This window comes from Heterocephalus glaber, unplaced genomic scaffold, assembly GCF_053883595.1.
Source record: "Heterocephalus glaber isolate CG9 unplaced genomic scaffold, H.glaber_assembly_v1.0 deba00001472, whole genome shotgun sequence".
NCBI classification, from domain to species: Eukaryota; Metazoa; Chordata; class Mammalia; order Rodentia; family Bathyergidae; genus Heterocephalus; species Heterocephalus glaber.
Window position 1 is genome coordinate 69,414,513 of NW_028258315.1, and position 15,812 is coordinate 69,430,324.

At 39.0% G+C, this 15,812-nt stretch overlaps 1 protein-coding gene across 10 annotated transcripts in view; it reads right to left on the minus strand.

Moving 5' to 3' along the window:
- Cnot10 (CCR4-NOT transcription complex subunit 10) overlaps positions 1–15,812 on the minus strand; it is a 76,343-nt gene that overhangs the window by 35,625 nt on the left and 24,906 nt on the right. For all 10 annotated transcript variants that reach the window (XR_002387079.2, XR_002387080.2, XR_002387081.2 and 7 more), the window contains 5 exons: positions 13,552–13,638; positions 12,530–12,613; positions 9,719–9,836; positions 3,911–4,060; positions 2,350–2,552 (listed from right to left, as the gene is read on the minus strand). Coding sequence is in view for 7 of the 10 variants with exons in the window: in XM_004857833.4 (XP_004857890.1) it covers positions 2,350–2,552; positions 3,911–4,060; positions 9,719–9,836; positions 12,530–12,613; positions 13,552–13,638 (642 nt within the window). In the remaining 3 variants the exon portion in view is untranslated. The remainder of the gene's footprint in view (positions 1–2,349; positions 2,553–3,910; positions 4,061–9,718; positions 9,837–12,529; positions 12,614–13,551; positions 13,639–15,812) is intronic.

Consider the following 15,812-nt stretch of genomic DNA (forward strand, 5'->3'; position numbering starts at 1 on the left):
AGCTCCACTGAGCTACATCCCAGGCTCTTTCCTATTGTTTTTTTTTCTCCCCCTGGTACTGGGGGTAGAATTCAGAACCTTATGCTTGGCAAGGGAGGTGTGGTGCCCTTCCGAGGCCCTTCTTTCCTATTGTGTTTTTTTTTTTGGTACTGGGGATCGAACTCGGGTCCTTGAGCTTGCGCAGTAGGCAGTGAAACCACTGAGCTAAATCCCCAGCCCTTAAGAATTATCTATCTATCTATCTATCTATTTTTTGGTACCGGGATTGAACTTGGGTCCTTGCGCTTGCGGGGCAGACGGCGGAACCACTGAGCTAAATCCCCAGCCCTTTCCTATTGTTAATGGTAGTGTAGGTATTGCATTTACATTTACTATATATCAATTTTTTTTTTTTTTTTTAGCACCAGGGATTGAACTCTGGACCTTGTGCTTGCGAGACAGGCACTGGAACCACTGAGCTACATTCCTGGCCCCCTTGTATATCAATATTTGAGGGGCTGGGATGTAGCTCAGCAGTGCTCTGCCTGCCTGGCAAGTGCAGGGTCCTGAGTTCAATTCCCGGTACCGCAAAAAAAATTTTTGATTTGTTTTTGTGTGTATATTATTATTGTAGATCTCTTCTCTATGGTTAAGGTTGGTACAGGTAGCTTTTACTGATTCTTATGTCAATATCCAGTTTGTCTCGGACTCCATTATTGTTGATTTCTTTGCTACTGCCAGTAGCAGCATCGTCGTTGCTATTGATTTTTACTGTATCCCAATATCTAGTTTGTCACCAACATTACTGTGGTTTGTTTCCAGATAACTGGGTAATGGGCCAATTACACTGGACCCTCCCCTCACCCAAATTAATGGAGGTAGTTGGACTCTGGACAGAGGCAAAGGCCTATAGTCAGCCATTCCCAGAGCACACCACCTGAAAGCAGACACTAACTAAAAAGATCAAACTCATAGACTAAAAACCAAAGGATGGAAAATGGTATTCCGTCCAATGGGAGCCCTAAAACAAGCAGGAATAGCTATGCTATTTCTAGACAAAGTGGACTTCAAGCTAACAATTACTGAAGGAGGCATCGCAGGTCACTACATATTGGTTAAGAGAACAAGTCAACAGAAAGCGATAACTGTAAATATATATGCACTAAATTTGGCACACCCAAATTCATACAGGAAAGTTGCCTTTTAGAAAAGCAAAGTATAGCTAGTATAGCTGGGTGTGGCACTAATGGCTGTAATCCCAGCAATCTTGAGACAAGAGGATTTCCAGTTCCAGGGCAGCTTGGACTACATAATGAGACCCTTTCTCAAAAACCAAAACAAATAAAAAAGAAAGCAAAGTACAATTACATAGATTAAAGACATCACTAGGGCTCTTCCTCCCTTGGTGTGTTCATATCACAAATTACTTAAGTACTGATTGTGAAAACTGCCACTTTTATAAACCTCTTTGTTCTTTTTTTTTTTTTTTTGGTACCGGGTATTGAACTTGGGACCTTGCACTTTTTTTTTTGTTTTGTTTTTGTTTGGTACCAGAGATTCGGGTCCTTGTGCTTGTGAGGCAGGTGGCAGAACCACCGAGCTAAATCCCCTGAGCTAAATCCCCGGCCCTAAACCTCTTTGTTTTTAAATTATTTCTCAGAAATTGCTGCTTAACAGGAGAGGCTCAACATCCTGTATCACCCATGGCAGGCGTGCTAGGCAAACCTCAGTATGTCAACCTCTGCAATCTTCACATATCCAGCAATCATGGGGAGGGCAGAATAACAGGAAATGGGGTACTTTGCTCATCTGAATTATATATCTGATAATTCTAACACAACCTGTCCGTCCTCAAAGTCCCACTGACCCCTCTCAACTCCAGATCCAAAAGGCTTCCAACAACTACCATTTACAGATAATAACATGTCAGGCAGCCTATTCCCATATCTACTAGGGGCAAATGTGTCAGAGACAGCCTGGTAATCCATCAACTCTATTACCTTTTATTGACACAGAAGTAAAAGCCCCAAGCACTGAAGGAAACGAGTTTATGCAGCCCTTTCCATGCTCCATTACCAGTGCTCCTCTCATCCCACACCAGCAGAGGCACGGGCCCTGTCCCAGCAGCCAGCAGATTGCTGTCCCACAGACAGGACCTCCTCACTAGCTTCAACTCTTCACAATGCCATGCTTACCAAGAACCAGACTGTTAACAAAAGACTTTTGAACTATTAAAAAACAGCAGACTATATAATTCAGTGTGGGTTAAAATGAAAATGAGGTCTTATGTGTTCTCAAGAATTTTTGCTTTTCGTGTAAGAAATGCTGGAGAGGAGAAATAGTTCAAAAATGTAGCCAAGCGGCACTCACCCCCTTATTGGCGGCGATGCAGCATTCAGCCAGCCGTAACCAAAGGCGAGGATTAGCATGATAAACCTGGACAGCTTCGATCAGACACTCGAAGGCAGCAAGAGGCCTTCTGATGTGAAGAAGCTGAATCCCACAGTTATACAGCAACTCATACCTCTTGTTGGTTAGTAAAGTACACATGGGTCTTCCTGAAAATTTTTTGCCTAGTGATAAAAATTTGATGAGAATAAATCATTACAGTAGCAGTTATACTGAAGACTTTATTTACTAAGTTCTTGAACCCTACCATATTTAATACCATGTTTAATACCCATGGCCACAACCTGACACAGCAACAGATTTTGCCAGTGGTGAAACCCCACAGATACTCCCCAGTCATCTCGGCTGTCTATGCTGGCAGAGCCAGAGACGTCTGCTCACCTGCCAGCTCCGTAGGCAGCACTGCTCTGGGGAAGCAAAGGGACAGGAAACACTCTCACCCCTTGGAACTTCACACCTTTCCATATTTTTAAAGACTGTAAGAGTCCTGGGCTGGGGATTTAGCTCAGTGGCACCTGTGCCTGGCTCGAAAGCACAAGGTCTTGAGTTTGATCCCCAGGACCAAAAAGAAAACAAAAAAACAAAAAAAACAAGAGTCCACACTTTCATTTGCAACTTGGTTAATTTTTTTTTCTATCACCAGGAATCGAACTCAGGACCTTGTGGTTGAGACAGGCAGTGCCACTGAGCTAAATCCCTGGCCCTTGGTTAACTATTTTTTTTTAGCATGTGTGATTACTTATTCAATGATTCATCATCTATAGTGAGACCACTTGTTATTCAGAATACATATCAGTTAAATATGTTTTTATTATTCTTAAACTTAGACAATTGAGGGCCGGAGATTTAGCTCAGTGGTTCCACTGCCTGCCTCGCAACCGCAAGGTCCTGAGTTCGATCCCCGGTAACAACAACAAAAATTAGACAATTGACTAATTTTAAGCACTTTAGATCAAGAATTCATAATAATAAAATAAAAGATAAATTTCAGGGAATTGCTTTAAGGTTGTCAGATGCTGCCAAGTATCAAAAGTGAAAAGGAAACTCTGCAAAGAACCTCTAATAAGATAGTTTGGCACAGCCAAGAAATATTAATTTTTTTTTGAGACAGGGTCTCACTATAGTTCAGGCTGGCCTTGAACTCACTATGTAGCTTAGGCTGGCCTAAACTCCTGGCAATCCTCCTGCCTCAGCCTCTTTAGTGCTAGGATTACAGGCATGCACCACCACACTCAGCAGAAATATTAACTTTGACTAATCAAATATGGTGTGAAACATCATGCAGGATTACTGAGTTTAAATCCATGAGAAAACAATTTAACAAATTTTATAAAATTCAGTATTACTTTTAATACCTTATTATTTAAACCAGTAATATTCACTAAAAATCCCCAGAGACAGGAACAGGCAGGAACAGCGTCAACTGTATGTAGGTCCCCAGTCATTCTGCCCAGACGCTTGTCCTTCCAATCATGCTTTTACCAACAAGAAGGGTACAAACTGTCCCCGCATGCTGGCTCACCTGGGTCAGAGCTCCCTGCACTCAGCTGTGCACAGACGTTGTCATTCTCCTGCAGCGCCTTCTTAAAGTAGAAAATTCCCAAATTGTGCTTGCTCATGGCGAAATGGACGCAACCAAGATTATTCCAGAACATGCATCGCAAACATTCCCCTGAGAAGAACACAAATTTGTCCACAAAAAAGTCATACTCTTGTTGGGTGTGGAGGCCCAGGCCTGTAATCTCAGCTACTCAGAAGGCTGAGGCAGGGGGAGTAGAAGCTGGAGCCCAGCCTGGGCAACTTAGTGAGACCCTGTCTCAAAATAAATAAAATAAAAAGGACGGAGGATGAGACTCCATGCTCTCTGGGTTCAATTCCAGTATTAAGTGAATAAATAAGTAAATAAATATTTTGAACCTTGACGTCCCTTATACAAGATGTATTATATCTATGTTAATTCTGTTTGCAATTCTACATAGTCCCTTAAGAATAGTTTAGGAGACAACTGAAATTTAGGAAATATTTGAAAACACTTCAAACTCCTTTGCTTTAAATATCTCATTCACTCTCATTCATTCATTCATTCATTCATTCATTTTGCAGTACTAGGGATTGAACCCCAGGCCCCTGCACTAACTACCTCCCCAGTCCTTTTTCCATTTTTTATTGCAATACAGTCTTGCTAAGGAAGTTGTTAAACTGTCCAAGCTAGCTAGGTTTGAACTTGCAATTCTCCTGCCTTGGCTTCCCAGAGTGTTGATATCACAGACATGTGCACCCATGCCCATCTTTAAATCTCTTTCATGAAAGGGAATAAAAATTTAAAAATTTACTCTACAGACTTTTGCCTAATTTTTAAAAATTTTAATAACCGTAGGCAAATGATATAAAAATACAAAAGATAAAAAATATTTATTAGTAACCTAGTACATATGTAACCAGATAATGAAATACAATATAGAAATTGGAAACAATGAAACAAATATATCTATAGGGGCAGAGGATGTAGTTACAAGGTACAGTGCTTGCTTAGCATGTGGTGGAGTCTGGGTTTGATCCTAGGCGCCACACAAATATGTAAGAAAGAAAGGAAGAAGGGGGAAAGGAGGGAAAAAATAAAGAGGGAAAGTGTCAAAATGTATTATATGAAAAAAAAATAGCAAGAATACACAGAATAGGATAAGAGTACATAACAGCCTACTTTTTGTTAAGTCTCACTGTTATTTTAATTCACATTTATGAATGATCACTGTAGCTTAGTATCCTTGTCATGTCTGTTGGGTATCTGTATTTCTCAACCTGTTCATTAACTCATCCTGTCTTTTACTCATTTAAAAAAGTATGGTTACAGATGTTTTTCCTGATGGTTACTAGTTCTCTTGTATGTTACTGAAACCTTCTATTACATGTTTCAAACATTCCTGCTCAATTCCATTTAAAATTTGTTCTGTAACTTGCTTTAGTATGTGTATGTTTTTACTTATTTACCTATTTATCTATCTATCTATCTATCTATCTATTTATTTATTTTTGCAGTTCCTATCTATCTATCTATCTATCTATTTATTTATTTTTGCAGTTCCAGAGATCGAACTCAGGACCTTGCGCTTGCCAGGCAGGTTCAATGCCAATGAACTACATCCCTGGCCCTTGTTTATGTTTTTTTTTTTTTTGGTACCGGGGCTCAAACTCAGGACCTTGTGCTTGCGAGGCAGGTGGTGGAACCACTGAGTTAAATCTCCGGTCCTCTTGTTTATGTTTTTAATCATAAAAGGTTTAACATTTTTATGTGGTTAAAATCTTTAGTAATGTTTTCTAAACTTTGTGGTACTTCAATTTTGGATAATGTTTAAACAAGTCTCCTCAACACAAAATTAATATAGTCACCAAATCTTTATTTTTTAAAATTTTTTGCCATTTAAAAAATTTTTACATTTTGGGCTGGGGATTTAGCTCACTGGCACTGTGGCTGCCTTGCAAGCGCAAGGTCCTGAGTTTGATTCCTGGTACCGAAGGAAAAAAATAAAAAATCTACATTTTAATACTTTGTCTTTCTGAATTTTATTCTGTTGTGATGAAAGTAATTCAAGCTTTAGTTTCCTTTTTGTTTTTTTTTTTTTGAGATAAGGTCTTGCTATGCAGTTCAGGCTGGCCTTGGACTATGTAGCCCAGGCTGGCCTCAAACTCTTGTTTTGTTTTTTTGGTACCGGGGATTGAACTAAGGACATTGTGCTTGCAAGGCAGGCAGCAGAACCACTGAGCTAAATCCCTTGCTGGCCTCAAACTCTTAGCGATCCTTCTGCCTCAGCCTCCCAAGTGCAGGGATGAGAGGTGTGGACCACCAGGCCTGGCCTAGTTTTCTAAGTGAATCACCAAACATTCTAAATAGTTTGCTCAATAGTCCATTTACTTTCCTTACTGATATAAAATGCCTCCCAAGAATGAAAAAATTAATCAAGATTTTTATTCCTTAACACCAAAAAGTAAAGGCTGTCTTCTAATAGTTTATTTTTCACTACTGGGAATTGAACCCAGGGCCTGGTGTATGCCAGCCAAGTGCTCTGCCACTGCGCTACATGTTTAGTCTTTTTTTATTTTAGTTTGAGATAGGTTATTACTAAGCTGCCAGCCTGGTCTTGAACTTTGGATCTTCCTGTCTCAGCCTCTTGACTTTCTGGTATTATAAGGATATCCCCAATATGTCTGGCTTGATAGTTTTATTTTTAAATTATTTATTTATTTATTTTTTGATACCAGGGATCGAACTTGGGACCTTGAGCTTGTGAGGCTGGCGGCGGGACTGCTGAGCTAAATCCCTGGCCCTATAGTTTTAAATTAAGCAATAAAAATATTTTAAAAAGAGAAAAGGGACCGGGAATTTAGCTCAGTAACAGAACATATCTTTAACATGTGTGAGGCCCTTGGTTTGAGCCCCAGCAATTCAAAAATAAAAAAATAAATGAATGAATGAAAGAAGAAAAGAAAGGATCAGAAAAGGAAAGGAAAGAAACAGAAAAGAGGGGCCCGGGATTTAGCTCAGTGGTTCCACTGCCTGCCTTGCAAGTGCAGGGTCCCAAGTTCGATCCCTGGTACCAAAAAAAAAGAAACAGAAAAGAAAGGAAGGAAAAAAAGCCAAGGGAGGCCAAGGCAGGAAGATCACAATTCTGAGCCCAGCCTGGACAATTTAGTGTCTTAGCAAGACCTTGTCTCAACATTTAAAAAGGTCTGGGGATATAGCTCAGGGCAAAGACTAAGGTTACTACAAAAGCAAGCAACCAACCAACCACAAAAAACCCCAAATAAAAGAAAAACTAGGCTTAGAGAAAAAGATAGTAGGAAATACACAAAAATGTTTCAAGGAGGTTGCTTCTGGGCAGTGGAATTGTGGACAATTTCTAAGAAACACCCTATTTTCTAAATCATCTCTAAAAAACATGTATTAGCAAAGAAAGTTTACATATAAGAAATAGAGGTTTCAAAATTAATTACTATAAAAAACAGCAATGTATAAACCGGACTTGGTGGTGCATGCCTGTAATCGCAGTACTCTGGGAGGCTGAGGCAAGAAGATTGATAGTTTTAGCCCAGCCTGAGCAACTTGGCAACTTAATGGGACCCTGTCTCAAGAATTTAATAAAAGGGGCCAGGGATTTAGCTCAGTGGTTCTGCTGCCTGCCCTGCAAGCACAAGGACCCAAGTTTGATCCCTGGTACCAAAAAATAAAAAATAAACAATTAAAAAAAAAAAGGGCCAGGGACATAACAAATGTAAAGACGCTGGGTTCAATCCCCTGCAACTCAAACGATAAAAAAAGCAATAAAAATAATATATAAAAATCTTTCCTATTACACTATCACAAATTTCTACTATAAACACCTGCTTTCCTGGCTCCATTTTAAAGCTTGGCATTATCAATACTAAAATCTTCATCAAGACAATCTAAAGCAAGACTTTTTGACCACAAACTATCTTTCTAGTCTGAGAGGTCATTTCATATTGAGTGTCAATAGAGGAACTATGACCATTAAAATATTAAAAATCACCAGGGTGTGGTGGTGTTTGCCTGTAACCCTAACTGCTGGAGGTGAGGCAGGTGGATCGAAAGTTCCAGATTAGCCTGGGCACTTTAGCAAGACCCTATCTTGAAGTAAAAAAACAAGGGTAGGGGATGTAGTTCAGTGGTACAGTGTTTGTTTAGCATGCATGAGGTCCTAGTTCTACCCCCAGGACTGAAAGAAAGAAAAATAAAACGGGCGTGGTGTTGAACACCTATAATATCAGGACTCTGGGAGGCTGAGGCAGAGGATCACAAGTTCAAGCCTAGCCCAGGCAATTCAGCAAGACTCTGTCTCAAGTTTTTTTTGGTACCAGGGTTCGAACTTAAAACGTTGCTTTTGCGAGGTAGGCGACAGTAACACTGAGCTAAATCCCCAGCTCAAAAATTTTTCTTTTTGGTACCGGGGATCGAACTCAGGTCCTTGCACTTGCGTAGCAGGCAGCGGAACCACTGATTTAAGTCCCTGGCCCCTCAAAATTTTTAATAAAGGGAGGCGGGGATATAGTTCAGTGTGAGGGCCTTGGGTTCAATTCCACTACCAGAAAGAAAGAGAAAAAGAAACAAAGAAAGAAAGGGAGGGAGGGAGGAAAAGGTAAGGAGATGCAAGAAAGGAAAGAAAGGAGGGAGGGAGAGGGAAGGGACGAGAAGGGAAGAGGAGGGGAGGGGAGGGAGAAGGAGGGAAAGAGGGGGAGAGAGGGAGGGAGGGAAGTACAGGTGGGCTGATCATATAGATGTAGCCCAGCATTCCCTGGGTTCAAAAAAATAAAAATTCAGAACTAAAAACAGGTATTTAGAACAAAGCATCTACAAGAGAATTAGAACAAGCCACCTTTCTTTGACCAAGACTCCAGTGACCTGAAGTGTAAGTGGCAGAAGGCTTGAGTCTGTGTATGCTGTGTATGGATTTGAAGAGAATCCAAAACACACACACACACACACACACACACACACCTCATTAATTTTTTGCTTTGCTTTTCTTTTTGGTGCTGGGAATTGAACTCAGAGACTCATGCATACTGTGCATATGTTCCGTAATTAACCTATATCCACAGTCAATTGTTTGAATTTTAAACTTCAAGCAACACAAGGATTTTTAATAGTTTATCCTCATTTCTTGATTAATTTTCCTTCTCTCTCTCCTTAAAATAGCAGTGATACAAACCTTTATGACAGTCACAACTTAAACCTTTCATTTTACCTTTAGTATCAAGAAATTTACTTTTTTTTTTGTACTGGGGATCAAACTTGGGACCTTGCATTTGCCAGCCAGGTAGTGGAACCACTGAGCTAAATCCCCAGCCCAAGCAATTAATTTTTAAAATAGAGGTGAGAATAGATAATTATTATTTTCCTAAGTTTATGGCAATATTTTTGGTATAATTTGTGGTCTAAAGAAATCATTTTTTAAAAATAAATTATCATATTCACTTTTATGAGAAAAAAGGGAAAGAATAAAAACACTATCTCATTTTCTTAAAGGGTCTCACTTCACAAAGCAAAAGCCCAAGGATCTTATTCCCTAGATATAATTTCTAAGTTGGTATTAGAAACCAAAAAGAAAGAACAAGTGAGGTTAAGGAAAAGTGAAAGAAAAAATAACAGGACTTCTTGTAAGTGGAAACAAGTCATAAGCTAAAATTCCAGGAATTCCTGCAGCTGAAATATTAAAACATTTTCATCTAAAAATTAACAAAATCACTCTGAAGAGCAGTCCAGGGTGCGGGGCGCGGGGTAACAGGGAATAGAGGAGTCAGGAAGACAATTTTCTTTTACCTGTTTTCATGAATCCTGGATGCTCAGCAATGTTTGAACTATTTAACAGCTTCACAGCTTTTCGATAATTGCCCCTTAAGTACTCAAAATTGCTTTTAAGAAACAGAGAGGGTGCAGACTGTAAAGAAAATATAAAAGTTACTTAAAGTTTGTTTTCACATGCTTAATGCCAAATCATAATTATACTGCTGCACAGGTATGTGTTCAAGAGCATGAATGAATCAGTTTAGGTCATGGTCACAAAAAACTATATATGGTCTATATTTTTTTCATGCTCTTACAACCTAAAAAACTGAAAATTGTCAGACAGCACCTTGTAAAAAAAATTAAGGGTCTACCTGAAAAAACAATAATATATGTATAAGAATATAGTCTATGTAGTTTCAGACAACTATTTCATCTGTATTGCTAACTGGAAGCCAATTTAACTTTAGAGAAGGGTCTCACTGTGTTGCCCAGGCTGGCCTCAAACGTACGGGCTCAAGTGATCTTCCTGCCTCAGCCTCCTGGGTAGGTGCCATTGCCTTGGCTTAGTTGGAAGCCAATTTAGGAGCCCAAACTAGGTCTTCTTTCATTCTAATGGTCATTAGGGAGACTAGCAATCATTCCTATTTCTAAGAATACAAAATACAAATGCACCTTTCATTAGAATCCAAATAATCAAATACTTTTTTCAAATAGAAATAAAAAGTGTCATCCAATGAATAGAAGAATTTTCCAACAGCAAGTCTTTTTTTCTGGTACCGGGGATCGAACACAGGACCTTGCAGGCAGGCAGCAAGTCTTTCAATGAGCACTAATCTCATCCTTTAATAGATCATGTTCCAGATTCCAGATCACCTCTCCCTTCTAAGAACCCTCATGGAGCTGGGCATGGTGTTGCACCTCTGTAGTCCCAGCTACTGAGGAAGCTGAGATGGCACAGCCTGGGCAATATATTGAGAGACCCTGTTCTGAAAAGAACAACAACAAAAAAAGAAGAATCCTCACAGCAGAGGGTCCTCTAAATAGTACTTAAAGAGTGCAAAAGCAGGCAGAAATCCAGGAGGACAGCAGGAATCCTTGTCTCCTTATTTATTCATTTTAGCTTAAAAATAGGGTTTCCTTCCTTCTAAATCCTAGTTCTTCCTTTGATCTGCCTCATGCATAGCCCAGAGTTGTGGTCACTAGGAAACAAGGGTTTTCAAGCTGATACTTTTTTGGGGGCACGGGGGTACTGGGGATTGAACCCAGCACCTCAGCACTGAGCTACAACCCCAGGCCATTTAAAAATTATTTTATTTTGAAACATGGTCTTGCTAAGTTACTCAGGCTGGGCTTGAACTTGTAATTCTCTTGCTTCAGCCTCCCAGAGTGTTGGGATTATAGGCATCTGCTACTATACCCAGCTGATTTCATACTTCTAAATCAAGTTTTTCTACAAACAACAAGATTCTTCACAATTCTGTTTTTTTCCCCCGCCATCTTAATTATTTATCAATAGAGGATTAGGGTGGAGGAAATAGAAGGAAGGAATAATGATATCTCAAATATTCTAGTACTAGGAAAACACCAAAGGTATGCGCAAGACAAAACTCATTTGGAAGGAACAGGTTTTTGCTATAATTAGATCTTTAATAAATGTCTTCAGTATAATACTAAAAAAATGCTAAAATAATATAAATGGCTAATATCAGCAAAATGTTTAAGTGAACTGTGACAAACCACTCATAGAATACTAGGCAAGTATTTAAAATGGAGGTTCAATGAATAAATATTATTATTATTATTAGGTACCGGGGATCGAACTTGGGACCTTGTGCTTACTAGGCAGGTGGTGGAACCACTGAGCTAAATCCCTGGCCCTAAATAAATAAATAAATAGATAGATAGATAGATAGAGGTTCTGAAGGCTAGAAAGAATTTGGTGGGGGTTGGATACTGAATCTAGAGGATTTGCACTGAGGTACATCCTCAGTCCTTTTTTTTTTTTTTTTTTCTTTTTGTGGTACCGGGGATCAAACTCGGGTCTTTAGGCTTGCGAGGCAGGCGGGAGAACCACTGAGCTAAATCCCTGGCCCATCCTCAGTCCTTTTTTTTTTTTTTTGGTACCAGGGATTGAACTCAGGTCCTTGCCCTTGCGCAACAGGCGGCGAAACCACTGAGCTAAATCCCTGGCCCTCTCAGTCCTTTTTAAGTTTATTTTGAGACAGGATCTCATTATACTGCCCATGCTGGGCTCAAACTTGTGATCCTCCTGCCATCAGCTTCCCAGAGTGCTGGGATTACAGCCATGTGTCCCAGACCAGACAATATATATATATATTTTTTGATATGCGGTGCTGAGTACTGAACTCAGGGACTTGTACATGCACAGTAGGGAAGCACTCTACCACCAAGCTATACTGCCAGCTCAAGTTGTTACACTTTTTTTTTCTTTTGTTACACTTTTAATTGAAAAATATATTAACTTATGGCCAGAGTATAACTACTACTTTTGAACTTTATAATATCAAGATTTATATCTGATAATATAGTAAACATGAGATACTAAGATAAATTATGTGGTATTAGAGATTGAACCCAGGCCCTGTACATGCTAAGCGCATGCTCTGTCACTTAGTTACACACCCAGTGGAAAATAAGTTGTTTAAAAAATGACAAATACTTGGGCTGGGGATTTAGCTCAGTCAGTGGTTTCGCTGCCTGCTGTGCAAGCGCAAGAACCCGAGTTCGATCCCCAGTACCAAACAAACAAACAAAAAAGACAAATACTCATAGTCTAAGTAAGAATGCCACAAAATGAAAAACAAAAGTCTAGAAGAAACTTACATTTCCAGCTGTGTTCATGACTGATTTGATTTCTCTTTTGCATGCTTTCAGGGACTTCATTTGGATATAAGCTCTCACTTTGTACTGTCAAAAAAGAATGTTAGTATATAAGAAGTATGGTTCATCTCCATCTGGGAAAGTTCTATTTTCTAGCTAAGGAAATTAAACCTAATATATTTACAACATAGTTATACCGGTTAATTGCAAAAAGGAAATTTAAAATTATTTCAAATATTTTGATTATCCTCTTGGAATATACTTTAAAACACTAAAAAATATGGTAGAATAAAATTTATACTTCAGTTTCAAGCAAAAATTCTATGAATTCTTGGGCCAGGGATTTAGTTCAGTGGCACCGCACCTGCCTCGAAAGTGCAAGGTCCTGAGTTTGATCCTTGGTAACCCCCTCCAAAAAATCCTATGAATTCTTATCTGCACATGGTTATCACAAATTGATTTTATCATCTAATACATCCCCAGGGTATTTCTCTCAACTTTTTGTAGAATAATTAGAAATTATATTGCACTAAAATCTTAAATCAAAATATATGTGGGCCGGGGATTTAGCTCAGTGGTTTTGCCGCCTGCTGTGCAAGCGCGAGGACCCCGAGTTTGATCCCCGGTACCAACCCCCCCCCCCCGCCAACCCCCAAAATATATGAATAAAGATAAATGTACTCCCCCTGCCCCGTACCAGGGATTGAACTCAGGACCTTGTGCTTGTGAAGTAGGTGCGGTAGCACTGAGCTAAATCTCTGGCCCTCTTTTTTTGTTTTTTGAGACAGGGTCTCACTATGAAGTTCAGGCTGGCCTTGAACTCAAGATAGTCCTCCTGCCTCAGCCTCCTGAGTACTGGGATTATGGTAAAAGTACTTCTAAAGTACAATACTCTCAAAGACAAATAAATATACGTGTCTTGAATTATATACTCCTTTCAATGATTGATCACACTGCTTCATTATTTAAACTACAATACAAGTAAATACATATGAAGTATAACCACCCTTCAGAGGTTATACTACCTGATGTATCTTTGATTTTGCAGCTTCTATCAGAGCTCCACTTTCAGCTTTATGATTGGATCCATCTTTGTTGCTATTATTACCAGTCTGTAGGACGGTGAAACAAAGTTAATAAAAATTAAATATTTTTGACCATAAGTGATTTCCAAGTGAGCAGATATGAGTATGTACAAAAGTATTTTCAAAATGCACAATCCCAGGTTCCATTCCCAGAGATTCAGGTTCAGTAGTCTGGAGTGGGTGACAGGAATCTACTTATGAGAAGCTTACAGTTGAGCATAATTATGAACTTGTTTTAAGAAGAACGGGTATTACTCAGAGTATATTTCTAATTTTACTTTTATTTTTTTTGAGATAGTCATTATGCAACCCAGGCTAGCCTCGAACTCACAATGATCCTCCTGCCTCAACCTCCTGAGTGTTAGGATTATGCCACTACACCAGGCTCAGAGTATGTTTCTAAAACCCAGAACAGATCATGTCACTGCCATCTTAAAAACTTTCTCTGCTAAATACATCATCAAATCCCAACTTCCTAAAAAAGCAGTCAACATTCTTCAAGTCATGACCCATACTGATGTTGCAGTTTGCATCTCCTGCTGGTTTCCATCACACCAGATGCTTACCTCTTTTGTTCCGTTTTCTCCAAGAGGACTGTTATCCTGCTCTAGCTCTCCATTTTGAACCTGTCAGACTATTCAAGGCCCAAATCAAACATCCAAACACCTCTGAAACACTCCCTAGCCTCTTCCCTCTATGTCCACAAGCTAATAATGTGTCTATCCCTTCCCACCCAAGATCCTGAAAGCAAGAACTGCAGTGTTTCCATTTTCATCATGTTAGTACCCAGGAGAGAACACAAACATCTGAACTAAATTATATTTCAGCAAATATTCCAGGTTTTGAGTTATAAATATTAAATAGCTTACAACATGTAATAATGCTGATTATTCAACTAAAATTGGTCAGTCCTTTTTATACACATGCTTGTTAAGGTGAAAACGTAAAACATGCTAGATACTTACTTATTTTTACCTCAAGAATTTTATACAGGTAGAAAGGTATTGATAATCTGTTTCCCATAAACATTCTTTTTCTAAAACAAAAGGGCAGCAATTGCCCATCAACTGGAGACTGGCTAAAGAAGATGTGTTTTTTTAAAATAAAATGGAGTACTACTCAGCCATAATGAATGAAAAACGAGTCATTTATAGCTAAATGGATGCACACTGAGGCCATACTCTTAAATGAAATAAATAGGACACACATGTGTAAATACGGAATAGTTTCTCTGCTGTGAGAAACTGAAAGTGTAAATAAGGACTAAAAGGTATAATAGATAATGTGAAATAGGAAGAAAAGGGGCAAAGGGGAAGGAAGTGGGAGGGGTAGGGGAAAAGGAAGAAGGGAAAGGAAAAATGTGAGAAAAGGGAAAAATGGAAACAAAGTCTTTGTAAATAGAGAGGTGTGGAAGGGTTGAACAGAGGCAGGGGAAGGGGGAAAAATAAGGACCAAGAGATTATGTAAAGGTACAAATTCCCAATGATGAATGTCATCAATATTGTACACCTCAAATGTACGAATAAACTTAAAGTAAAAAAACCCCCCAAAACAAAAGGGCAGGAATAAGAATAAAAAAGGGCCATCCCTTTACAACCAGAAGTACAAATAAAAGAAAACATGAGAGCCAGGACATGTTCTTAATATGTACCAAGTCTCTAAGCAGAACATAATGAAGCAGAATGAAGCTTAATCTTCATAAATGTATGAAGAACTTTAATGATAAAACTTTCCCTAATGAAAACCTTGTTTAAAATCTAGATTACAGATTTTTCTTTCTTCCCTTTTTTTTTTGGAGATGGGGTCTTGCTGTGCTTCCCAGGCTGTCCTCAGCCACCCAAGCTCATGCAAATCTCCTGTGGCAGCCTGTCAAGTAGCTGTGACCACAGGTGCCGTGCCTACTACCACACCCAGCTAGATTATGGGTTTGTCTTAATTCCAACCTTCACATTCTGTAAAAAACATTTTACATAGACAAGATGCTCAGTGTATGTCTTAGTCATTAGGGAAATATAAATCAAAACTATAACAAGATACCCCTTATACCCTTAAGATGAGTAAAAATTTTTTAAAAAGACAGACAAGTGTTGCCAAGAACACAAAGAAATTATAATCCTTGTGGTTTTCTGATGGGAATGTAAAATAATGGAGCCACTTTGGAAAAGTCTGGCAGTTTCTCCTAACATTGAATATAGTTACTG